Below are 26,554 nucleotides of genomic sequence, written 5' to 3'. Positions count from 1 at the left end.
TTTTATTTTCTTTTTGCGTTTGAGGTCTCAGGAATAATATGAAATTTGCTGAACAGCTTCAAAATGTCAAACTACAGATCAAGTTTACACTTTCGTAGCGTCTGGTTGACGTATTTTCGAGTACATTATTTTTCTTTTATATTGAATCCACTTTTTTAATGTTCGGGTTCGTTATCGGGTTCGGTGTGTATTGAATAAACGAAGGAAAGTATGTAGCCAGTATTAATATCGTGCATCACTTGGACCACTCGTTTTTTTGTTTTTGTTTTTTTTTCTAACAATCAGATAAGTTCTGTATAGTAGTCAAGCATTGTGTTGTAAATTTTTTCGACAGGGTTTTTGTATTATTACAATCGAGTTCGTTATCGGGTTGGTCTGTTGATTCGGGGTACAGAAGATGGTAAGAAATGCGTAACAGTGCATTGTTTTCACAAATTTCTACAAACCGGTGGGGGACGTGTATTGCTTATACAATACTATCAGAATGCTTGTTTACATATAAATAGTGTATAGCAAAACATATCACATTTACATACTGCCTGGCAGATATGTTATGTAATAATAAGAATTAAGCGATTTTCAAATCTACAACCTCATTCAAGGAATGATGATTACCGATCACTGTTTTTTTTCCCTCATTTGTATGATGAATAAAGAACCATACGATATACAATTTCCAGAGCAATTAAAATTACCCCCATTACAACGGAAGCGGCGACGTACGAGCGCGCTTTTTTGAATGTTTGTCCGCTTCTATTGCATCTCCTATCGCTGCTGCTTCATTAGCCTGTTAAAACAATCCAAAAAATAGTATGCTGAAGTTTCCAAAAAAAAAAAAGAACTACTGTGGAATGAATCTCAGAGAGATTCGTCGAGACTGAACATTTTTTTGTCGGACGTCTCTTCCGAATCTCAGACCAGTGCCACACAAAGTGATTCGGGGAAATTTGCCCCAACTTCGGCCGATTGTTACGATAGAAATACGCTGAATTAAATTAACTGCCCGCTTCAACATTTTACCTTTAACATCCTTTTAACTCCCTATCAATATAAAATGTTAGCTTCCTACCGCTTAAAGATTTATATCCCACACAATATGAACTCGTTTTTTTTCCAATTCATTTCCACACTCATTCACACCGCCAATGCTGAAGAGTTCAAGTCAAGGTCATAAATAGACTGTTTCAAAATACAAATCTTTGAATTTTAATATATAAATTACACTTACAAAATACCTTTTACAATGCCTTTAAAAGATGACAGCAATATGAAATTTAGAACACAAGTGGTTAGATGCCTTTAGATGCCATTTATTTTCCATGCAGAAGCATGTATGGTTTGTTAAAGAATATTCAATGTATGTAACTTTGAATATCAAACTTAATTATGCTTTTACTTTACTTACGCTTTTAGCCCGGGTTAATTTCACTGTTTTATACGCACAAAATAATTGCGAATACAACTATTTCGTTTTATTAAAAGTGCGTTACTACAAATGCCTATGATCAGCAGTTGTTCTATTAGAAACTTATTAGCAGGTCGTTGAACCTTATATTCCCAAACAATTAACGACAAATAAAAATATATCTTAAAGGTTTTGTTCAGGTTATCCAAGAAAAAGACGACAAAATCTGCTTCCTTAATAGAATACACGATATGTACGTTAAACAAAAAACAAGAAATAATGATTTTGAACGTTCATTTTTTGTTTCTAAAAATATGAATACTTTCTGATAATTACATTGCTAGCGGCTATCATGGCACAAATACCCGTCGGCCAGAAACAACACAAACAAGCGAGGACAGCCGGACCCATCCAGTTCTGGGGTACACGGGCTCGTTTGATTTCCATAGCACAAGGCTGTGCTGTGTGTCATGACTGTTTCTGCTTTTTATTTTGTAGTTGCGTGATATCTCTCTTGTCTTTTTTCATCTGTGTTTTGATAATTTCATTATTAGATGTTCAGGTTTTTTTATTTCTACAAAAATCCTGTTTCGACGTTTTGCTTGTTTGCCTGCGAGGCGAAAAAACTGTCAATATTTATGTGCCTCGGCAATGAATATTTTTTGTCCTTTTTACAGGAATTAATTATAAAAAGTTTACCTTACCTATGATAAACAAACAAAGTGGAAATTGTGTGAAAACTCAGTTTTTGGTAAATCATGGCTTTGTGTCACCACGTCATTTAGGTTTTTTAAGATTCAAAAAGCTATACAACAAAAATTATATATTGATACTTAAAACTAATAGTCATTGGTAACTTTGTTTTTTCGATAGTACATTATGCAACATTAGTGTGACGTATATTTGCAAGGAGATTGTCCTAAATGTAAACCAACTAAGAGGGGAGATATAAAAAGGCATTATATCGAGTTTTTGTTCGTCGGTACGTGTACAATAAATGTATGCAATAATGACATTTAACTTGATCTATAATGTTCTTTACTATACAAGTCCATTTTAAAATGAACTATTTATCAGTGTTTTAACTAAAGCAAGGAGAAATAGGATAAAAGGTAAATACATCACCTGTATATCATGTCTTTCAACTGAACCATTCAGTTCAACACAGCAACAATCCGCTTACCAAGTTTGAATAGTGTTTTATCAAGTGATACAGTATAAAAACTATGACATCAGTCGTATGAACATGTATTATCAGGTTAACCCACATGACCGAACGGATGTAACATTCAATACTGGTTTTCCTACAATTAAGAAATCTCATAGGTTCATACTCAGCATCCGGGAATATAAGCCCGTCCTTTTTGATTTACCTGGTTGCACACCTGGGGCTCGTAACATAAAGCATGCTAAGATTTTAAGTTAAGTAAGGTCATAAGTAGGACTTAGGCGGAATCTTAGTACCTACAGTGGTAACAACGTTATTGTTGACAAGCCAATCGTGTTCAATAGTTCGTTAAACGTCGGTGATCGCTCGTGTAATGTGCTGGATCGTGCGTGTATCAGGATAATTGGTTTGCGTTATTTACCGTGCTTGATCTTGCAGTTTTTTCCGTTTTGTTACTTTTTTTACGGAATGCCAGAATTTATTCTTAAAACAACGACAAGTAGTTTTTGTAAAACAATGTGAATTGAAAACTTTTTTTTAATAGAAGAACATTGACAGTTTTTAACATTCATTCTTTCTTTTATCGTTAAATACATTTAGTAAGTATTTTAATAGCTCATTCAATATGATACATTGTATAAACATTTATGTAAAATAAAATTAATTTAGACGCAATAAAATTTTAAGATTTTTAAAATTTCTTTAAAATTGCTGAGGGTTTTTCTTTCTTCAAACGCCCTTTTTTATTTTCTCACTATTCGCGAGTTTATATATGCAGTTACTTCTTATAAACCGACCATTACGTGTTTACAACCTATTCAGCAGTCCACTTGCCCACTACTGGTGTATGGAAAATGTTACAGATCATTACGACCTCAGTTAATATTCAAATCAATGAAATCAAAAAATGGTTTTCGAGGGGTGTCAATTTCAACTGTTATCCTCATAATCAGGCATTATTTATTTTATTATACTGAATATGTCTTAATTTTAAAGAAAACATTACAACTTTTATAAGGAATGACGTTAAATCTACGGCAAACGCGCATAAATTACGCGCATGTAACAATTCGTTGTTTTACCCGTTGCCAAGTGTGTTGCTATTGGTAATAGAACGGAATATAAACTGCGTCTGAACTAATCAGATTTCAGTATTTAACATAAAAATATAATAACATAAAATATGAATTAAATGCATAAAAATTCAAAGACGACGGAAAGAAAACTACACGTCGGCCATGAGTTTCATGTGTGCAATCGGGTGTAATGGAATCGAAGGGTTTATATACGAGATACATGTGCCTATTTGCGGTGTTCAGCTTTAAATTGTGTAGAAATGTATACTTAATATTATTTTGTTCCTAGTTTGATATGCGTGCATAAAATTGGATGACTTAAATGCGATCATGTTACATGGAGATGAGAGATTTACATCTTTTTATGATTGTGATCTGTACAGGGAAATACTGTTTTAATGTCTTTGGCTTGCTACGGAGTTGTACAGATAGGAACGAAGAGAAAAAATTATGGCGGACAACGATTTGTAATAAGCTTGAACTAAATTAAATGCAGGAATAATATTTTGTTTTTAGTGGAAAGTTTAAATGAAATGATTAAATGCTTGTCTCCGTGTTGTTCCTGAAGGCGTTCAGAAAAAACAGAGAAACAAAAGAAATAACAAAAATGTTTGGTTTGGTTTATTTGTATTTAGAATAAAAGGACATGTATTTTATATACACTCTTTCAGAATGATAATCAGATTACATTTTACCTTTTGAACATGTATTTCAATGTAACAGCATATCGAATGTGTACATATACAGAACCTCAACGTTATTTTAACAAGATAAACGAAAGGATATGATTCTTGCACGATAGGATAGGATTAACGCACAATAGAACAGCATACACGCAAGATACGACATAATTAAGATAAGATGGAATAGAACAAGTTTGTAAAATGAACGGGCACTGCAAATTTACGAAGTATCGCTATCTTCTTAACTTTCTATGCACGTCAGCAGTTTCAAGATGAATTTATGTTCTGTTTTACTTTTATTTTAGGAAAAATTAATAATATAAAGCAGAGAAAGAATACTTAATCATTATTTTTGCATCACTTCCTTATTAGTACATATGCATTAATATAAAAGTAAATGTTTAACACAACGCTGTACACATTATTAGCTATCTGTTTGTCTGTACACAATAAATATGAGTGTTTTCACATTTTGTATATGAAACAGTTGCAAACAATTGTCATCATAGACATCAGGGTTATTTTTTTAAGAGGGTTTGATGGTTGCTGCCTTTCCCTTTAGATGGAGATTTCTCAATTAAGGTATAGGAACTATGCAAACTTTACTTCTAAAAGGGAAGTTTTTCTTAACTTATAAATAATGTATAGGCGAGGATACTTTCTGTAAACAAGCTTTTATTCGCGTGCGGAAAATTTTCACGAGGTTTGCGAGGGCCTCATTGTCGCAAATATTTCTCGGCGCGAACCAGTCGTTGTCGTATGGTTGTTATTACAAACCTGGTCTGGATAAGGCTTGGTCGCGAACATTAGTCGTCGAGAACCAGTTAGTTGGAAATAAATCGCGAAATAAAGTCGTCACGAATAAAAGTTAGTTTACAATTTAAACATTTTAGGGCAGATCTGATGGGTAAAGGAAACTCATCATTTCAAGCATCTATGGAACACAGACGTAATGTTTTGAGGGTCTTTGTGTTTAAGTTATTAAGCAAATCGCTTCATCGACCTGTTCAATTCAAGAGCCATACACAGTATATTATTCAGTCATTTATGAGCATGATTTGTTCCTTAGTGCAGACTGAACACAATAAGGAGAGTAAATATAATGACTCCTGATATCACGGAAGCAATCACATACGTGCGCGCGTCGTTGGATTGTCTTTCCGCTTCCATTACATCTCCAATTGCTGCTGCATTATTAGCCTGTTAAAAATGAAAACAATTCAGCAGAAAGAATATAGAATATAAAAGTTTGATAAAATAGCGCGTTATATAAGGAATAGACGTAACTTGTTTTTAAAATCATATACATGTAGTTTAGTTTGAACTTTAGAAGATTCTGTAACAATTCTGAATGATGTTTAACATTTTTCTTAATTTTTTTGTTCTTGGGTCGATTGCATACTTTGCTGTGAATTGTCTATGCCTTGTTCTCAATTCGCAGGAGTATACATTTTCTTTATATATGATAATATATTGCGGGTTGACGTTGCATATGATACAGTATTCGACATTTACGAAATAGATACATCGACACACGTATTGTTGACATTTACATAAGTTTAAGCCTACAATAATGCTATTAATTTCACTAGACTCTGTTTTCTTTTTGAAGACGAGCTATCACTTGCAACGTGCGATGACCGCAGGAACCGTACTTGTGTCTTACGATAATCGTGCAACAAACGTGCGTTTGCCTTGCGAACGACAGTAATAACATTCACGTTATAGTACCGTCACTTGCACGTAAATTGCACCGACGTCTTTCTGTGCCTCACGAAAGCTGCGCTGACAATTATTAGTTTTAACATTAAATAAAGAACTTCTTTTCCTTTAGACATTTACTGAAATAAATCTACCGTAAGCAAGTGAATATTGAAACGTCCAAAGAACTCGAAGAAAAAGAAGACTATTATTCTGTAATTGTTGCTTTCATGAATAGACTAGCTAGCCTAGACGACACATATAAAGAGTGTTTTGAACACATAATTCATCTTTCGTTTCTACTACCACAAAAGAAAAAAAAAACTTAAATATTGAAGAATTTCTGTGCAAAAATCTAATTTCAGCGAATTTATTATCAAATGATAATTTTTCTCGCCAATGTTATATCTTTGAATGCTGTTGCATTTTTGTTAATTATATTTCGAACTTTACAATATCTTATAAAAAAAAAACTTTGACGAAGCTTTTAATTGAAAGTAAAAATCCACAACGAATTAGTGTACTTTGCTTTTACAAATGTTAATATTAAAGGAGTGACACCATTTACACTTCAATCCTTTTAAAAATCAAAGCCTATAAATAATTTTTGGTATTCAGATTTTAATATAATTATGAAAACAAATTTTAAAAAGTTTAAATGGTCATAAGAGATGATATTCAATATTTTTAAAACGGAGAAAGTATCTGTTAACAAACAAAATTATCATGCTTACGAAAACTACTAGCATAATGGCATAATAATAACTTCCTCAAGTAGGATGTGTTGGAGTTTTGTGAAGATGGTTCTATTTAAGAATATCGTTCTGTGTGTTGATATTATTTGTCTTCTCCTCACTCCGAAAATGTATATGATTCTTTCTTATTAGCATGCTTGCAAGTTGAAGTGATTGGGAAATCTTTTGCCTTTTCTCTTCAATCTACTTCAATATCAAGTTCATTCTTGTCCTACTTTTCTTCTAAGACCTTCCACTTTTTTCAGTTTTCTCAAAAAAAGAACGTATTTGTTTGTTTGGCTTTTGTTTTTTGAGGGGGATTAATAGAAGCTTTGATTGGATTTTGATGTATGGTAAAAATGTCAATTCTCTTAACCTTATCCGGATTTTTTTAGTAAACATTTTTTTATTTCTATCTTGTTTATGGACGATTCGCACGTACCACGAGCAGTTGGTGTACGCATGACGTAAATATGACGTACAATGTACGTGTACTGTACGTTTCATTTAAATATGTTGATGGTAAGCACAGGCGAATTGCAGTTAACGTACGTTTAACGCAAGGGACAAGTGAGATCCCCTTACGTCATTCCTGCAAGTCAAATCGTACGGTTATTTTACGGGTTCCTTAAGTAAAGCACAAGTGCAACGTACGTTTTCAGATCTGGCAAGGAAACCGTGGTGATTGTTGTGCATGTCCAACAGCCACCGTGTGTGCTTAAGGGAAGCGTACGTCCTTCCACAATCATAAGATGCACTTGCGTGTCTCGCACGATTTTTATTAAAATCCGACAGTAGACCACCCGTAGAAGCACGTACGGCCAGGTGTGACAGGCGATAGATACACAACATACGATTACTTAAAAAGTTACAAATATTTGAAATATAGTACACAGAAGGTTGGAAATCATGTTGTGCAAATATAATATATTTTGCACACATAACCATGCTTGGAAATTCAGAACATATTGGTATCTTTAGCCTTGAGGATTACATCAGATTATTTTTTTAATAAACTCATACTTGAAAAGAAGATGAAGTTCACGCCACCCACATAATGAAACTGTTTTGAACATGTGTAACAATCACATTTTAGGTTTTTAAATATTTTCTTTCAATTTCGTCTATAACCGGACGTTTTCAGAGTATGTTACTGATATGCCTATGAACAGTAACTAGTCACAAAGAAACTTGGTTATTAGCAAGTCGATGCACCTTTTATTAACAAAGTAATAGCTGGAAATGAAATATTATCCCAAAGGTTTACGTAAGCCAAGAAGAAAAGAAAACCAAACGCTTCCTTATAAGATTTCATGGTACATAAATTACAAAACAAATTATAAAAATTGTGATTAAATTCATATGTTGAATGAAAATAACTTCCTGATATGTACAATAAAGTATGGACACAATGAGATGTTTACCTTACTAGCGGCCAGTATAGCCTTTAACCCTAACGGCCAGCAACAAAACAGACAAGAGAGAACAGCTGGAACTATCCAGTCCTGAGTTACAGGGGCTCGGTTGTAAACAATAGCTCCAGGCTGTATAATCTGTACAAAGGATGTTAAACAAATCAATATACTAGTGAACAGATATTGCAGTTACTCAAATATGCGTAAAACTATTTCCATATTAAAAAGCAATTGCATTAAAACGCCACTAAAACGCTTTCTAATACCCATGACAGCCTTATTGTTGAGTAATATCATCTCATCTTTTTTGCCATTTCTGTTGTCAAATTTATATATTTTCATTTAAATATTCAGTTTTCAATTGTGTTTGTTGACCTCTTTTTGCAGCCCAAATGAAAACAACGCATAAAATACTCATAGTTTATTAATTTTACCACTGATTTCGATACCTGGCCTGGAACATTATATTGCGATTGGTTCGTGAATTGGTTGCCTGGATATTGAGCGCAACCTGGCGATGGATACTGGTTACCAATAGGATTCTGATTATACTGGTTCCCGTAGGTAAACGTTGACTGGTCATTTTGGTCTTCTGCTTGACAATTTGCAGGAGACGCTATGGCAATATGAAGGATAATTTATGATACATTGAAAATAAAAAAATGATTTTTTTTACAACATTAAATAGCAGTATTGTATAATGTTGTGTGTTTTGGCAATGTCGCGTGCACAAAGTATCAAATTTTAGCAAAAAATATAACGATTTTTTTACTGTCTGTGAACGTCTTATTTGTTATGTTACTTGCATTTATAATGTATATATATATGTAATATATATAATTTATAATTTGCATCTAAATACTCAATTTTTCGAAAACCAAATCCACGAATAAACCAGTTACCGTGCGTTTATCTTATTAATTTGTTACGACGTGTAAAAGTAAATACAACAAGTCGACAAAGGGCTTTATCGGTTAACGTACCATGACACAATCCTGTTTAGAAGGCGTAAAATGGTAAATACAATATTATATGTTATTATATATCATATTTAACCGAAAGAGGAAATGTTTTGCAAATAAGTAGATATGTTCATTAAAATTAAATGCTTCACTCGATTCCATTCAAACGCATTATGTGTGGGAAAATGTAAATAACAAATTAAAGATTATCAGTACAGCCAAAAACCAGAAACTTCATCCACTAACCAAAAGGTTATGACTTTCACAATTTGGTTAGACATTTCTGCTCATCCTAAACATGCATTCGACCCTCTTTTATCATTCTTATCTGTCAGTGATTTTGATTGCTATATTTCCATTAAAACGCAAAATTATTTATAAAGTTACTGTATTAAGTTCATTACCCAATAACCATAAGGAGCCCCCTTCTACCCGACAACTACCACCTTATCCACCACAATCTGCCCGGTCAAACACAATAACTATGACCTAAAAGTCACGAATTTAATGACAAGAAGCCTACATGTTTATTCTAACCATGTTTTTAGATTACCTCTTAGATGTCAAACAGTTAATCACACCTTTAACTTATTGATCAATAACTATCTAACGCGTCACCCCCCCCCCCCTTCCGCCTTCAACAATTAATACCATTGGAAAATGCGTATTCAAGACTAAGGAAAATGTCTTTTTCTTCAATGAAGTGCATTGTTTGATTTTTATTTATTCAGTTGTACATTGTAGCATAGACTTCCTTGTTTATCATTATTTTGTGCTTAGTTTGTCTGTTCAATCTTATGTTGAAGAGTTTTTAAAACAGCTTGAAATTGCGTAGGTTAACACATGTTATGGTCCCCCCGGGGTAAATTTTTAATGAAGTTTACATTTTATGCACCTTTATTCCTATACGTGTGTGATACATTTAGAATGTGGTGTAGATAACCTTTGACATTTCAGAGAACAAGCTGAACATGTTAACATAGCGACGACGGACGAACACAGACACACGTATAACAAGTCACCTGCGTGACGACGTCTATAATGTTATACATGGGACGCTATTTACTATGGATTCAGTTTTACTCTTATGAGTCAATGGTCGTGGGTAGCCAAATTTCCCTGGTTCATTGAGACGTATTTTGGTTGGTAGCAAGTTCGGAATAATTTTGATTAATATTAAACAAATGGTTGTACATATATATACGATTCTGGGGATATAAATTCGTGGACAAGGTTACCCGTGAAAGTCACAAACATTGATCCCGGCCGAACAACAGTTATTCCACAGTAACTAAAACTGTCTTATACTAACTCAAACATATATATCATTTGAGGTTTAAGAAATAGAAGTTCAAAGTTTTACATTTACATTTTGTTAAGCAATTAATATACAATTGAGATTATTTAATGATAATTCAAAGCACAAATAAAGCTATATGAAGTATATTTGTTTAATTGAGTTCTATTAAATCTTTGCTAAAAGTTAAAAAAAAAAAATTGATAAAACTTACGTTCGGACATTTTTTCATAAGACATCCTTTTTTGCTCGATGAGGAGGTCAGGGATTCCAAACCCTCGTTCAGGAGTTCTAAATTAATATTGACTGAGCACAGAAAGAGGTACGACAGAAAACTTCCTGGTAACGGTTTATTAACACTTATAATTGAGCGTGAGTAAGTAGGAGGGGCAGTGAATATTTATATAGGCTTGCTTTAAAAAAAAAACAGTGTATTAAATCTCTTTTTCCATTATTTTTCTTTTCTGTTAAATTCAAATCTACATCAGGAAATGAAAATGAGAGAAATCTTGGTGAAAGTTTCAAGTTAACAAAAGCACGTATTTAACAAATTGCAAAGCAAAAATAATAATTATAGTAAATAAATGAATAAGAAAAAAAAATGTAAAACTAAAATCAGTTTTTTTTAATACATCTTATTCAACCGAAATAAAAACGATTTGAAAATGAGAGAAATGTCGGTGAATGTTCGTGTATTTGTGCAAACCTCCTATAAAAAAAACTTCCACGAGGCTAGATGGTCAACAGATTCACCATTTTAGTTATGATTTCTTTTACATGAATATTATGTGGTAAACAGAGAATGGCTCTGCAAATGATATGAGATATACTGTGGAATCATTAAAATTCGTTGGGGCCAATGTTCGTGGATTGCTTTAATTGTACAGGTTAAAATGGACGTAATTTCGTGTATTCTATAACACCTACAAAGGGAAATATGACTTTTTATCTCAATTTTATATATTCGTAGAGGATGCTAATTTGTGGATGAGAGATACCAACGAATTTAACGAAAATTGAGCCACCATGAAATCAGATGATTCTACAGTATTAGAAGTTTTATAAGTGGACACCTTTGAAGCTGAGTTAAAAGCAGAGCGAAGACACAATCAGGAAACTGAAAGCAAATATAGAAAAGCTAAAAATTCAAAAACATCTGAAGATCAAAAGTCATCATTTAGAGTTAATGAAGTTCTAGGAAGAGAGGGAAAAATGAAAAAAATGTGTTCAAATATTACACAGCAATTGCAAACATTAGATTTGCTGGTCTTTTGGCTTTTTTGGTACCTATTGGATCCTCAATAAATTATGAAAAGGGCCGAAAAGATATTAAAAATTGTCACTTTAAGACGGATTAATTTTAGTTTATGTAGATCGAGACATTATGTTGTTCTGAAAGATTTTTCCATTAGGTTTAAATTATCACTACGGTCATCTGGAATTTATTCAATATTTGAATTTTATTGATGTACTTTAAAGTGGGCCATTGTAATTATTAAATTATTAATTTAATAATTAATTACTTGATAATTAAATTTAATTCATAATTAATGCCAAAGGATTTTAAACATGATTACCCTACTACACTTATCTATACTACTATATTAAAATAATAGACTCGAAGTTTTGGTCTTTAATACCGTGAAATCGGAAGAATACTGTCTTTTGTTGCATATGTTTTCAACATCATTGGTACTTGAAGATTACCAATTTGTTTTTATTATTTCTCGGTTAAGCTTCGCTAATTAATAATCAACAAAAATTCCTCAAAAATTCCTGGAAACCACCTGGCTTTTTGGATTTTACAATCTTGCGCTTGCGCAATACATTCACGCTAACGGGATCAATCGCAACTTTTTGGGCCTCTCCGACAGGCTCGGAAAAACACCTCGAATGTATTTACATTACCGGATGTTAGAATTTTATACAAAATGAAGTCGCTTCCCATTAAAATAAGTATCGGCTAGACAGCCTTATAAGTCGCTTCTGTGTTATATTTTAGGGTATATCATTTACTTTAATGAAGTCTAGCTTACATCTCAACAGATCGTAAAATATGTTGTATTTATATCAAGTTTTATAAAAAGAGGGGTTGTGCTGGACGCCGAAGTAATACATTCGATGAGTTTTTCCGAGCTTGCCGGAAACTCCCGAGAAGCTGCGATTGTAACGGGAGTTTTAGTTTATGTTTCCACAAAAAAAATAAACTCCGAAATGATAATATAAATACGGGTTAATATTCACTGGACTTTGGCTATATATATTCTGTTCATGTATATTAATTTTATACTTATGAGAGAAAGTATAAAATAACAAATATACATTTCAACTAAGTACTTACTTTTGTCTTCGTGATGACAAAAAATATTTGATTACATGCAAAAAAGTTGCATTATATTTATTAGGAGAATGAAGATAGAATATGTTTTGTCGTAAAAATGAATAATGTTCAACGGACCCGGTTTTACAAGAAAATACGGGTGTTGAATTCTTCTCTTCTATGAATTAAAATCTTAAGTTGAAAGGTACATTTATTTGCACTCTCAGAAAAGTTTGTTGTGATGAATTTGATTGTTATTTTCAAGGCAACTTCATTAACTTTCTCCAAAATCGTTCCAGAGCGATTCTGTAATTTTCTGCCACATTACGGGTATAAGGGAGGCATTCTAACTGTGCTGAGGGCCTTTCCCGAGATACAGTTACATGTAGATTATTTAAACTAAGAAAGTGTAGTGAAATTGATAGCATTAATGTAGGCTTATAGCTTTGTTATGTAAGTGTCAATAATAAGGTGTGTCGATATACTTATTTCGTAAATGTCCGATATGCAATGTCAACCCGTGCGTGCACGGGTCAAAGTCTAGTAATTATAAATGGAACTGGATGTAGAACACAAGCACCATGTGCGCTTTGTTTGCAAAGCAGCTTTAAAATGATTACCAATCTTGTACTGCTTTAAATGCATTGATTGTATGTTACCTAAATGGTTCTACGATATTTCCTCAGAAATGTTTACGGGGTGTATTTGAGATAAACAAATTTGTGAACAGTCTATAATTTATGTTCTAGGAACCCTCAAGTTACAGGGCTACATACAAGATAGTGATTGTATTGTGGCTGATAAAGGGTTTACTATTAGGGAAGAATGAAGTAAATTAAATTTGCTGTTGAATATTCCACCGATAGCTTCATAAACATCTCAGATGTCAGTTTCAGATAACATACTTACTGAAAAGATTGCGAAGCATCGTGAGCATATTGAAAGATTGATTGCAAAAGTTAAAACTTACAAAATGCTTACTATGCACATTCCTACATCGTTATTGAAAAATATAAGCAGGATTTGGTCTGTTTGTTGCCACTTGACTTTATTTTAGGATGTGTGTGTAATAGACAATAAACATAGAAAATAGTTTTATTTATTCTGAGTAGAAAATATTGGTTGTGATCCAAATCATTTAAAAATTTATGTATAATATTTTTCATTGGATAAATTGTGTAATCACTACTCAATATTAAAAACATATATCAAGGAATTTTTTTATGTTACCATGTACCTGATATGATAATATTGAGCCTATCGGCACATCACTAAGAGGGATGTGAACAAGTGGGTGATTTCCTGATGTGTACTCCAGAGATGTTCCTTTTAAAGCACTCAACTGCATTATATCACTTTTGGACACTTTGGGAAGACTAATATTAAAATAAAGAATTTAATTAAGAAAAAAATTTAATATCACATAAGAATGATTCAAACATTGTCTTATAATTTTTTGTTTTATTGATATAATTATAAAGACTGATTATTTAGTTGATATTTTTGATTTAAAGGAATTGCTTATATTATATATATTCAAGCATGTAAATTTGGGGAAAGATTTTATTCTGGGGTTTTATTATAACATACTCTTCATTTAAGTCAATCTGGCATGTCACTGGTTTCCTTTTTCTGAATTCAGTTGGCCTGGCTACAACTAATTGATTGATGGGGACAGGGTAGATCTTTGATCCCCTAGGGACATGCCACTGCTGGGGAATGCTTGTACAACTCTTTTTTCTGGTACATTTGAAAAATTGTGAAGTTTAAATCCCAGCAGACTTTTTACAAGGCCAATAATATGGGAAAATTGACCAATAAAGCTGTAGCTGACATGCAGTTTTGTAACAGTGTCTCAAATTTAAATAGCAAAAGCTTCATACAAGTAAATAATGAAGTGCAAGCACTATAGTATTTGCATAATGTAGAAAATTAGAAATCAGAATTTTATCTTTAAAAAATTAAGAACAACAACAATAAGAAAGCGATGCGTTTTGAAAACATTATTAGTTTAGCCATCATCTTCTTTGCAATGGATAACTGTTAAATTCACACTACTTTAAAGGATATGCTTAAACCAGAAATCTAACAATTATATGTTTGTATGTATGTGGAATCAGATTAACATTCAAAAAATCTCAAATAGTTATCAAACAATTCTTTCGATGAAAATCTTTAGCTACAGGTCTACAAAAAATTGGGTCACCAACGTTTACATCCTCACAACCGCAGTAGCATGATATTTTATTAACGTACGAAAATGTGTGTGACACATGAACACATTCCAGACCTTACAGGAGCAATGGGATTCAAAAATAGAATCATTCTGTATCTCTAAGCTAAGTTGTTGCGGGGATTGATTCTTTCTTATCGACCTCCATTATCCTGCTACAGCTTGTGCGGGGACATCTGAGACAAAACCTTAATATAATAAATGTAACCTTGGTGAACTAATTCAAATCATTTTGTAAAACTTTGCCAGATATTTTTTAAGAGTTGGGTAGGTATCGTTAGGGATCGACTTTTAACTATCGGTCGCAACATTAGATGTTGTGTCCGGTGTCGCCATAATGTGACACTTCGCAACAGTAACTAAGGTGGGCGGAGCCACGGTAGATTTATCGGAACTATAAATTCCACAGTAATCTGATTAAATGATTTTCTTCTGCATCGTTGTATTGTGACAATAGGAATAATTGTCGTTTTAACTCATTTACATGTATTTCGGGAGAATATCCATATAACAAAAGAAAGTCATAAAACAAACAATGATTAAACATGATTTATACATTATTTCAATATAAGTTCAGATGTAACTGATACACACAAAGCTGTTTTTAAAATTAATTCATCAATTATATCAACTGTACACAATATATGCGTATGTAATAATTGTCCTCATATTTCATATTCTTAATAAAAGAACATAAACAATTTTATTAAAAAAATGTTTGATATAATCCTGTAGAAAAATTCATAATGGAAACTAAAAGTGTTATTACTTTTTACGAGTGTTTGGTTGTTGTGGTCATTTTATATTGACTCTTTTAATCTTCTTCAGATAAAGAGCTCGTTAAAACGATATATTATGAAAAAATTCTATATAAATATTCAGATTTTAAATCTAAACAACTTGCTTTTTTCTTTACATATAAATAACCAAAAATGTCAAAAATAAAACTTAAAATCAGATATTGAATATTTCTTAAACTATTAAGACCCCTTAAAGAAACTGGCCCTCCAAAGCAACATAAAAAGTACAGTTTCTCGTTAAAATGCTTATATCATAAAGAAAAGCGCCTCTTTAGCCTTTCAATTCTACAATAAGTACAAGAAGTGCATATGTTGGTTACCAAATGATAATTTCCGTTTGGATTTTTTTTTTCTTAATACAATGTTAAATAAAGAGCAACACGGTATACAACTCCTAAAATAATCAAAATAATTCCTATTACAAAGGAAACGGTCACATAGGAGCGCGCTTTTCTTGACTGCCTTTCCGCTTCTATTACATCACCATTTGCTGCTGCTTGGTTAGCCTATTGAAAAACAATCCGAAGAAGATGATATACAAAAGTCTGCCGAAATTGGAATTGACATTTTAAGAAGTAGACGAAACCTTTTTCTCATCATTGCAGTGTAACTCACTGTTGCTTGAACAGCGTCTGTCACCCTTTATCCTAGAAAGTTAAGGTCATAAAGTAAAACTGTACAATATGAACTATAATATAGGCCATGTGCTCCCTCTCATGGCAAAGAATTTGATTATTCTTTAAAAAAGATTGACGCTTCTAATTTAAGTCCTAATGACGAATGTCATGTGATGAAAAAGATTGAAAGAACATGCAGTGATATCAAACAGCGTTTTAAATAAAACTTCCAAAGGAAAAGTACAGAACGGGAGCAGAGCAAACTCGGACTTCTTAAAATCGGTGCCATGCATGAGTGAGGGTCATCTGCTGACCTTGTGCCCTTTGTCGAAAACGGGAAAAGGGTGACAACAAATGAATTAGGTAATCAATTAAGCGGTATTTTTGTCAAAATTCAAATACATTTGGTGGCAATAACTGCTAAAATGAAGCATTAAATCTTTCGGTATGAATAGATTTCAGAACCCTTTAAGTAAAATTAAAACATTGGTAAAAGTTCCATGTCCGAGTATCTGATTTTTTGTATCAGAAGAGTACCGATTACATCGATGTTATACACTGAGGACAGTTTATCTGCAAGCAGGAGTTTCTGAATAAAAAGGTTGTATGGTGTCATAACTTTTAATAGCAAAAAAATATGATTTCATATTTCGAATATGTGTCACTAAATGTACAAAAAAGTACGAAAACTGTTTGATATTTACATTGCTAGCTACAAGAATGGCACATATCCCCGTCGGCCAAAAACAACACAGACAAGCAAGGACGGCCGGAACCATCCAGTTCTGAGCTACAGGGGCTCGGTTGATAACCATAGCTCCAGGCTGTGTAACCTGTACAGAAGGTAAAATTAATTCAATAAATGTATTACTTTATGAAGGTGAAATAAAATTTAATTGTTTGCGGAAGTCTGTCACCAAATGAAACAGCAAGTGTGAAGTATAAAGTCAGTGTGATTTCACCTAAAAGTGCAAGAAATAAAACTAATTACTTCAGCTTTCACTTTCATTGTACATGTGCTTTAAATTTGTTAAGCTTCTTAAAAGGTATTACTTTCATTTTTTTAATTTTTTTTCTTTGCCAATTCTACAGCCATTAATTGGTAGAAATATATAATCATTACTCAAAATATGTAATCAGAACTCACATTTGTAAGTTTTTATGATTTATCTATAAAATGGTTAACAGACAATTGGACAAACAATTCTTGAACATACCATTTATTGATCTTGTTAAAAAATCCATTAAATTAACAGAAAAAAGTATTAAGTGTCACTAAGAAAAAATGTATATATTTAGCAGAATTAACTGTACCAAAGGTAGCATCACTTGATGCTGAGGAGGGCATTGTGGTTGGTGTTGGTTGACTGGATATGGACGGCCACTTGGCGAAGGATATTGATTATCTCCAGGATAGCGATTATTCTGGTTCTCGTAAGTAAGCTTTAACTGGTCACAGTTTGTTGCTTCATTGTAAGAAGGAGGCTCTAAGGAAATAACAGATTATATATATATATATATATATATATATATATATATATATATATATATATAAATATATATATATATATATATATATATATATATATATATATATATACATTGGATAAGAATTTCTGCATGTTCCACACAAAAATTGAATTGAAGCAAAGCATTTTATTAACTGCACTTTGTGAAATAAACTAATAGGTAATAGGTTTATTGATACAAAAACGATATGTGACATTGTATTAATTTGCATCTACACTTGCAATTACTTACAATGCCGAAAATCATGTTTCAAAAATCGATGAACCAATAAATATTCTTAATTTTCATTGCACGTTTTTTTTTATAATATTAGGTAACTTTTTTATAAATTGGTAAGATTCTGTGTTAAGGCATGATCGATAATTTTAGTAATGTAAGAAGGAATGCCTAAGGTCTCTCTAGATCTAAATTGTATATGTATCACTATAACACAGGAATGCTTTTATTTAACATACATTGTAACTACTCCAATATGTATTGAGTTTCATTTGAATAAAAACTCAATCCGATTGATAATTAAATGTGTAAGTCTCAGTACAACAGAAGTGTGTAGCTTCTACAAGTATGAATGTAAAGGGAAAACACAGAAAAATACTTGATATTAAAAAAGCATTACCTACTAACACCCTACTTTTGTTCACCCATTACGAACAAAAAGTTTAGAAATTAAAATTGTTTATTTTTCCTTCGAAAACAGAGATGTCAAATAATGTTACAAAATCTAAGTTTCAATAACGATTCATTAATAACAAAGACGGTTATTAACTTTTTGAGCGATGGTCAATTATATGGCATATTTGAATTTTTCCATACATGCAGCTTAGACGGGTGCAAAAATGTCACATTGGCACTGGTATAAATATCCGACACAGTGTTATAGATAAAAAATATTCACTTTACATAACCTGAAGTCCTAATATTATGGTCATTAAGTTTACAATTTAGGTACTAAGGTACTTGCTTATTTTAATGTTTAGTTTGTCTACCAAATCTACTATGGTGAATGAGAAGGTAAAAAAAAACCGTATATCATATCTTAACACCACAGCCCTCATTCCAGTAACAGCTTCCTTTCTCGTTATACCTTTTGCTCTGTTTGAATATCGGATGTCTACTAAATGCGTAGTTGTGGCTCTCTCTCTCTCTCTCTCTCTCTCTCTCTCTCTCTCTCTCTCTCTCTCTCTCTCTCTCTCTCTCTCTCTCTCTAAAGTGATATATGAGCTTTTACGAAACATGAAACTATACGGTCTATTTATAAAATTAACTTGAATTAGTCAATGCTTTGGGAATATGAGGAATGTTTACACCGGAACTGTGTTAAGTCATAACATTTTAAAATAAATATAGCACATATAGATATATATGAAGTACAATATTTCCAAGAAAATAAAGAATATTATCTTACACTCTAATTGCAATTGTGGTACAATTAAAAAGAATATTCGAGAATAACTTACCTCCCAGTCCTTTATTAGACGACATGTTGTTAAGCTTGGTGTCTTTTTCTTCTGTCTGAGTTCAAGGACATATCTCAATCATGAGATTTAAATGTCTATTTACTTCGCACGGTGGAATTTTAACAATGAACTTCCTGTCATCTCGAAACACATATATTTTACTAGTTCAGTAATACAGGATATTTGATTTTATTTAAATTTATATTTTTGCCTGATGGGAATCTACGAAAATACTTTAAAAAAACAATAAAAAAATGTTATACAATTCAAATGCATTTGCCATCACAAAATTAGACATATTAGATGCTTTTTATCTTTGAATGTTGTTGATTTTATAATTAACGTTTCATATCGATATTTTTATTTTTAAATGAAAAAAAAATATCTTATTGGTTTTTGTCTCTTTCTAATGAATTTTTTAGTTATGTATATTTTTTTAAAGAAATATGCATATATCTAAGAATGATATCATAGTAAATTTTTACATTTACAATTTGTAAAATATGTTATATAGTTTTGATCGAAGCAATGCTTCTAAATGTAAAGGCAGCTTCCCCACTATATGTTGATAAGATCAAAGCTCTTGTCCGTTTGTTTTATTTTATATGCACTACGCAGGATGCAACAATTTATAAACAACAATGCTTTATATCAGACTTTTTTTATAAACCCTGCCAAACTGTGAAGTTTTATTAGGATAAAGGTAGGTGTTTAAGATATTTGAGTGTAGTATGACAGCTGTCATGTGCATAACCGACGAATTTGATCACATTCTTCACTGTAGTAAGGAGAAACTTTGGCCTTTAACTCGCCGCCCATTAATTGTAACGACATAAAATTAATTGTACAATCTTTGCGTGGCCAATACAGCAACTTGTTCAAGCTTCTGTACGGAAAACGTTGATAAAGTTGATTGATTATGCACAACTTGCACAATAATAAATTATACCTTAAGCCCACTCCTCTGAAATAGCAAGTAAATAACCGCCTATTTTCTAAATGATTTAACTATTGAAATTCATCTTCATTACCCGGCAGAATCACTAATTTTTCTATTCAACGGTGAAAAATAAAGCAATGCACTAAATAATGATAGAAAAAAGTCAACATATTTCTCATTCAATTGCTACATGTATAGTGAATAAATATGTGTAATTTAATACATTTGATCTCTGTGTAATATTTTGAGAACCGTCATTATGAATTCAAATGATTCTCTTATGCACAATTTTAATTCTATCATAGACATATACATATTGATAGTTGATCTCTTTATTTTATAAAAGAAAAAAATATATGCTATATAAGTAGATAGTCATAAAAACATACAATGGTAAACACGATTCATACACCATATATCCATATCAATTTAGATTTAAATGATAAACACAAAGTTGGTGAGTAGGTAACATGTAGTTTATGGTTTATATGTACACAATAAACAAATGTGCCCACATTTCGTATACTTAAAAACAGGACAGAGAACTTTATTTATGAATAATACTTAGTATATTGTAAAACATTCGTTCTGGACAAACATTTAGTTACATAACTATCTAAAAGGGCTTGACTTTTGGTCACAGTTGTGCCTCTATTAGTTTCCCTCAGATAATGAGCTCTATATAAATGAATAGGAAAATTGCGAAAATTTAAATCTGAGAAATATCGTGGATATTGTTTTACATATTAGTAGTGTATAACCAAAAAATATCAAATTTATTAATATAAGGCAGATATGTTATGCAATTTGTAAACCATTAAGCCTTCTTAAATGTAAATCAAAATGCACCCTTCAAAGCATCTGTGCAACACAGAGATTGAAGTTTCTTGACGATGTGTTTCTGTTCATAATAATTACGCGCTTTGCCAATTCAACGAGTGCACAAAATATTATTTAATGAATGATGATTACCAATCAATGTTTTTTTTCTTATTTGTATGATGAATAAAAAACCATACGATATACAATTCCAAGAGCAATTAAAATTAGCCCCATTACAACGGAAGCTGCAACGTACGAGCGCGCTTTTTTTGAATGTTTTTCCGCTTCTACTACGTCTCCATTCGCTGCTGCTTCGTTTGCCTGTTAAAAACAATCCAAAACAAAATATATACTTATATTTAAAAAAAAGTAATAAGTGTTTAGGCAATAGACAATCCTATAGATTTTTTTGGAAGTACACGAGGTTATATAGCACTTGAGAAATGTATACATACATTTAAAAATATAATTCAAAGCCATTTCTTATTCATCCACTCACACATTCATGCTCACATTCACCCAGATTTGGCAGTGGTTGTTTGTTTAATAATCACTAACAATACATATTATTAATAAACAAAGAGGAAACAAAAATTGAAAGATTACTGAATTGTATCAAATATATTTGTCCATACATGCCAGTTGTTTGTAAACATTTGCATTTGAAATTTCTGACATGAAATATATTTTTCAACTTTGTAATTGTGTTAGAAATAAAATAACAGCCCTGATAGACCAGGCAATGTATCTTTTGTTAAGACACCAAAATAAATGTTTTGTATACAAAATTATAAAGGTTACAACTTTATTGCCTTTTGACAATGAGAGTTCACCTAATAAAATATTAATAACATTGAAACCAATTTGTATAGAAGTTGATTGGTAAATATGCATGCTTAAGTTGCTCCAAATTGTTGATATGTTTTCACAGCTTACAAAAACATGTTGAATTGACTCAACTTCACTTCTTTTAGAAACTTAAAAAAGTAATAGCAGGTCGAAGAGTCTTTTATTTCCAAATTGATTACGACAAATAAAAAAAAAATATATCAATGGTTTAGCTCAGGTAATCAAAGTAAAAAAAAGACAAAATGCGCGTGTATTAGATAATACGATATATATGTTACAAAACAAAAACACTAAAAATAATGAATTTGAACGTGGAATTTTGTCGTGCAAAAAATGAACACTTTTTTATAATTACATTGCTAGCGGCTATGATGGCACAAATACCCGTCGGCCAGAAACAGCACAAACAAGCGAGAACAGCCGGACCCATCCAGTTTTGGGGAACAGGGGTTCGTTTGATTTCCATAGCACCAGGCTGTGAAACCTATACAAAAGATGTTATAGAAATATAGAATCAATGATTTACAACGTTGTAAAATGATCTCTGATTCCTATGAATATCTCTGCTTTTTTCTGTAGTTGCGTGAAATATTTCTTGTTTTTTTTATCTGATTTGTTTGATAATTTTATTATTGATGTTAATTATTCTTAATTAAAAAAAAATTAATGATGTTTTTCTCTAAAAGGAGTTATACATTACCTTAAGTAATCAATGTTTTTTTTAAATAATAGAACATATGGTTCTGTACCATTGTTGTCACCACGTGACCACGGGCATTATATTGCGGTTGGTGTTGGTTGTCTGTGTTTTGAGCATCATGTGGCGATGGGTATTGGCTTCCTCGTTGATACTGATGATACTGGTTCCCATAGGTAAACGTTGTTTGGACATTTGGGTCGTCTGTTTGATAGTATGCAGGAGGCGCTAAGGGAAAAGGAAAGATAATTTAAGTACATCGATCTGTACGCTGTAAAATAATCTTTACAAAATGTAAGCAACTTAAATACTTATTCAATATTTAATGTGCTTGAAATGTTACGTGCACATCAAAACTGAATTTGGACCAGATATATCCACAATTTGTTAACTTTTTCCTTTATGTATAAAAATATTATATTACATTTGTACCTACTTTGCCAAAACACTATTTCAAAATTCAATGAAAAATACAGGTAACCGTTTTTACTTTGCTGTGTTGATATAGAAAGTAATTTGTTTCTAGAGGTCATCTTAGTACAAGAACAATCAGCTGGAACAAGAAACGTCACTTTTAAAGTTACTCAAATTGGCTAACTTCATTATTGAATAAAACCTTCTTCGACTTAAAAAAATGTTTCACAAGCTCAGATGCATGTGATAGAGCATTTCATGAAGTACTTCTATAACGCTGTATATATAAAAGATGAAAATCGAATTATATAACTTTAGTTTTAACATGTAATCTGCAACACCTTTGGGGAAATTAGCACCAAAAACTGTTACACATTGTATTATATTTTTTTCTGTATATAGGTTGCCTTACTAATTCTGACGTTTGTGCTTAGCTTCTCTGCTGGTTGTCAATTTGTCAAGAAAAAATTGAAATTTGTAAAGCCATTTGCAATATCATCACTGCAGCACCACATTTTTAAATAATCAGGGGACCATAAATTTTATAATTTTGAAATAGATTTTTCTCTTCATTATAACTAGTATATACTTAGTTTGTCATTTGAACTCAGGTTGATTGTCCCTATAGGGTGAGGGTCATAAATGCCATGATAAGTGTTACATAGTTCTAGTGTGCTACTCATTAAACCTGTTTATATCACCTTGGAAGATTCAGAAAAAAGCTGAAAACGTTAACATACTACACCAAATAAACGACGCCGGACGAAAACAGATAGAGGTACACTTAAATATAAGTCTCCTGATTGATTTCGTCTATGAACATTGAATTGTTTTTAAATTAAACTAGTACTAGAAATATGAAAAAAAAACTTAACGAAGAATTAATTCTTCAATAATGTTAATAAGGCGGCGTGAAATTCATTGTGGAGAGAGAGAGAGAGAGAGAGTCTGTCAAACGCTATTAAAACACGCTATGATATATCTTTTTCGGGCTACATATAATTTTAGGAGGCACGGCGGTCAACAAATTAACAGATCTTCCTAAAATTTTAAGATATGATTTGATTAGCTATAAACTAGTTTTCAGTAATGAAAACTTCATAAATTTCGCATTTAAAATAAGTATTTTCAAAAAACTAATGTTTAATTATAAAATTCTTCTTTTGAAGCAGATCAATGCAGTCTAAAAAATGGTCATCGAGCCCTCTTATACATGGATCAGTAAAATTATAAGAAATATTGAACAGTTAGACTAACATTTAAAAAAAAAATCATTATCAGTATTTGATGATATAACTCATACGATAGACACAGTAACGTATAAAAAACATTCTTTTTCTAAAGAAAAAATCTTATTAAAACTTTTCTAAAAGTTAAATTAAGAATATCTGAGATTAACTTACGTCCGAATCTTTTCTCAGAGGACATGCTGTATTGTTCGGTGAAAAAGTTCGATATATCTGATCTGGAATTACAATGTTAAATCTCGTTAAGGATATTTAAATGTTTATTATCCGAGCGCAGATAGAACTACGACAGTAGACATCCTGGTCAACCTTTATAAGCAACCGATATTTGTAGGCACTCGAAGGCTTGGCAGCGAGTTCTTATTACAAGTTTATGGGACAGGATTTGGCGGAATGTTAAAAAACAAAAATATAAAATGAACAATGCACATGTTTTTTTTCTTTCTTTTCAGAACATCAAAATAATAGTGCCCAATATCGTTTGTATTTTTTCTTTAATCTCTACTATTTTGTATTGTATACAGAGGTCATTTTTTGGAATAAAACAGTTACTGTAGTAAGATTTGTTTCTTTCCTTCTTATAACTTGTTGACATTAAATTAGTCGATAGATTGATAGATAATAAAATGTCCCAACATTTTGATACAAAAATATGATTTTTTTTCGATGAAAATGTATATCCTGAATAAATTTTTTTTACTAATTCGACAATTTGAATCTAATATTTTCATTTTTTTTCTTTTTCTGTGATAACACTAGTACTACGAATCGGTTTTGCTATGTACAGTGCAGTAAATTCAAACGACGTATTGTTGGGTCGCAAGCGGTGATTAAATAAATAAAAGTAATGAATATCATATATTAAATATCTGAAAAGGTTTTATTTAATTTCGGAACATTTTAAAATATGTCATATGGAATCATTCGTTCAATATTGGGAAGAGAAATTTGGGCCAGAGATTCATCAAATCTAATTATAAATGCATTAGAGCTTAGTTGGGTTTGAATATATCTGTACCTAAATTATCACCTCTAATACTTAAAAATGATTTCTTAGTCCATTTATAACGGTCATCACTATCCAACTCTCTTGGTTGTTTACTTGTAAAAAAGAAGTCTATTAAAAGTGATATAAGATACACTAGAAGATTTTCAAGTGAACGCTTTAAATTACCTGATAATAAATTACCTTTTGTGAAAAAAACCGGTGTAAAATGCAGCATTGTTATGTGCTGTATTTGCTTGTCGGTCTTTGTTAAGGTGTTTATTGTTAAGTTTCGAACAGAATTGCAGGAAACATCGACTTTTTCTTTAATCCTGACACGCTTTGATAGTTTTCAACTAAGGGCTGTTTACTTAAATTAACTTTTCACGGGGGTTTCCCCAACATGTTTACTACAACCGTCTCCTATACAGCATACCTGGATCTTATTACACCCATGCAGTATATCTTAAACTTATTTTCAATATGTCGGTTAAACAGAGGCACTTTATCAAGTTTACTTGTTTTCTGGAGTTATAAATAGTATATCATTAGAGACAAATATAATTTAATTAAAATAAACGGCAAAATGTACCTTGATACCATGAATATACATGTTAAAATTATGTTAAACTTCACATATAATGTTCTCTCTTTACAAAGAACTATGTCTGGGATTAAGAATGTTTATTCCTCAATATTCTTATTTATTACATGTAATAAAGCTTTAGAAATTTGCATAAAGAAATATTAAAAAAACCATATGTAATTAAAGTTTAATTATGTAACCCTCTGATCAATGTCAAAATAAAATAACGATAAATAAATGATGATCTGATTGAATGAATATTACGTAGATAAGCAAAAAGTTAGGTACAGTAAAACATGGTTAAAGCGAACACGCTTATAATGAATTAACGTTTTCAGCGATATGAGATTTATTCCCCGTGGCTTTATTACATGTTGTTACCTTGACGGATATAACAAAATACGTTTAGAACGAAGCTAAATCGCCCGTCCCTGACACTTAGTTATAAGGTGTTTTGCTATATTTCCTTTTCAATTTTTTAACAGGAAAAAACAAGTGCGTTGATCCAACACTAATTATTGATATGATATGCAAAATAGTACAAACAATAATCTATTTGAAATTGGTTTTGGAGCAACGTTGCGCTTCATAAATATACTGTTGAATACTTTGGATT

At 31.6% G+C, this 26,554-nt stretch overlaps 3 protein-coding genes across 3 annotated transcripts; all 3 read right to left on the bottom strand.

Moving 5' to 3' along the window:
- Positions 1–4,255: 4,255 nt before the first annotated feature.
- LOC128184674 (uncharacterized) lies at positions 4,256–10,800 on the bottom strand. Its single transcript, XM_052854244.1, has 4 exons — positions 10,656–10,800; positions 8,632–8,798; positions 8,192–8,320; positions 4,256–5,532 (listed from the first exon to the last, which is right to left on the bottom strand). Exons 1-4 carry the CDS (start codon positions 10,678–10,680, stop codon positions 5,398–5,400), a joined length of 456 nt encoding a protein of 151 aa, XP_052710204.1. The 5' UTR covers positions 10,681–10,800; the 3' UTR covers positions 4,256–5,397.
- Positions 10,801–15,691: 4,891 nt separating this feature from the next.
- Positions 15,692–19,553, bottom strand: LOC128183404 (proline-rich transmembrane protein 1-like). Its single transcript, XM_052852386.1, has 4 exons — positions 19,399–19,553; positions 17,726–17,898; positions 17,116–17,244; positions 15,692–16,300 (listed from the first exon to the last, which is right to left on the bottom strand). Exons 1-4 carry the CDS (start codon positions 19,421–19,423, stop codon positions 16,148–16,150), a joined length of 480 nt encoding a protein of 159 aa, XP_052708346.1. The 5' UTR covers positions 19,424–19,553; the 3' UTR covers positions 15,692–16,147.
- Positions 19,554–20,654: 1,101 nt separating this feature from the next.
- LOC128183403 (proline-rich transmembrane protein 1-like) lies at positions 20,655–24,683 on the bottom strand. The gene is made up of 4 exons (XM_052852385.1): positions 24,524–24,683; positions 22,759–22,934; positions 22,365–22,493; positions 20,655–21,481 (listed from the first exon to the last, which is right to left on the bottom strand). Exons 1-4 carry the CDS (start codon positions 24,546–24,548, stop codon positions 21,329–21,331), a joined length of 483 nt encoding a protein of 160 aa, XP_052708345.1. The 5' UTR covers positions 24,549–24,683; the 3' UTR covers positions 20,655–21,328.
- Positions 24,684–26,554: the final 1,871 nt, after the last annotated feature.

The sequence above is a fragment of the Crassostrea angulata genome, chromosome 5 (genome assembly GCF_025612915.1).
Source record: "Crassostrea angulata isolate pt1a10 chromosome 5, ASM2561291v2, whole genome shotgun sequence".
NCBI lineage: Eukaryota > Metazoa > Mollusca > Bivalvia > Ostreida > Ostreidae > Magallana > Magallana angulata.
The sequence above is the reverse complement of the archived record's forward strand: the minus strand, read 5'-3'. Positions and strand labels throughout refer to the sequence as shown.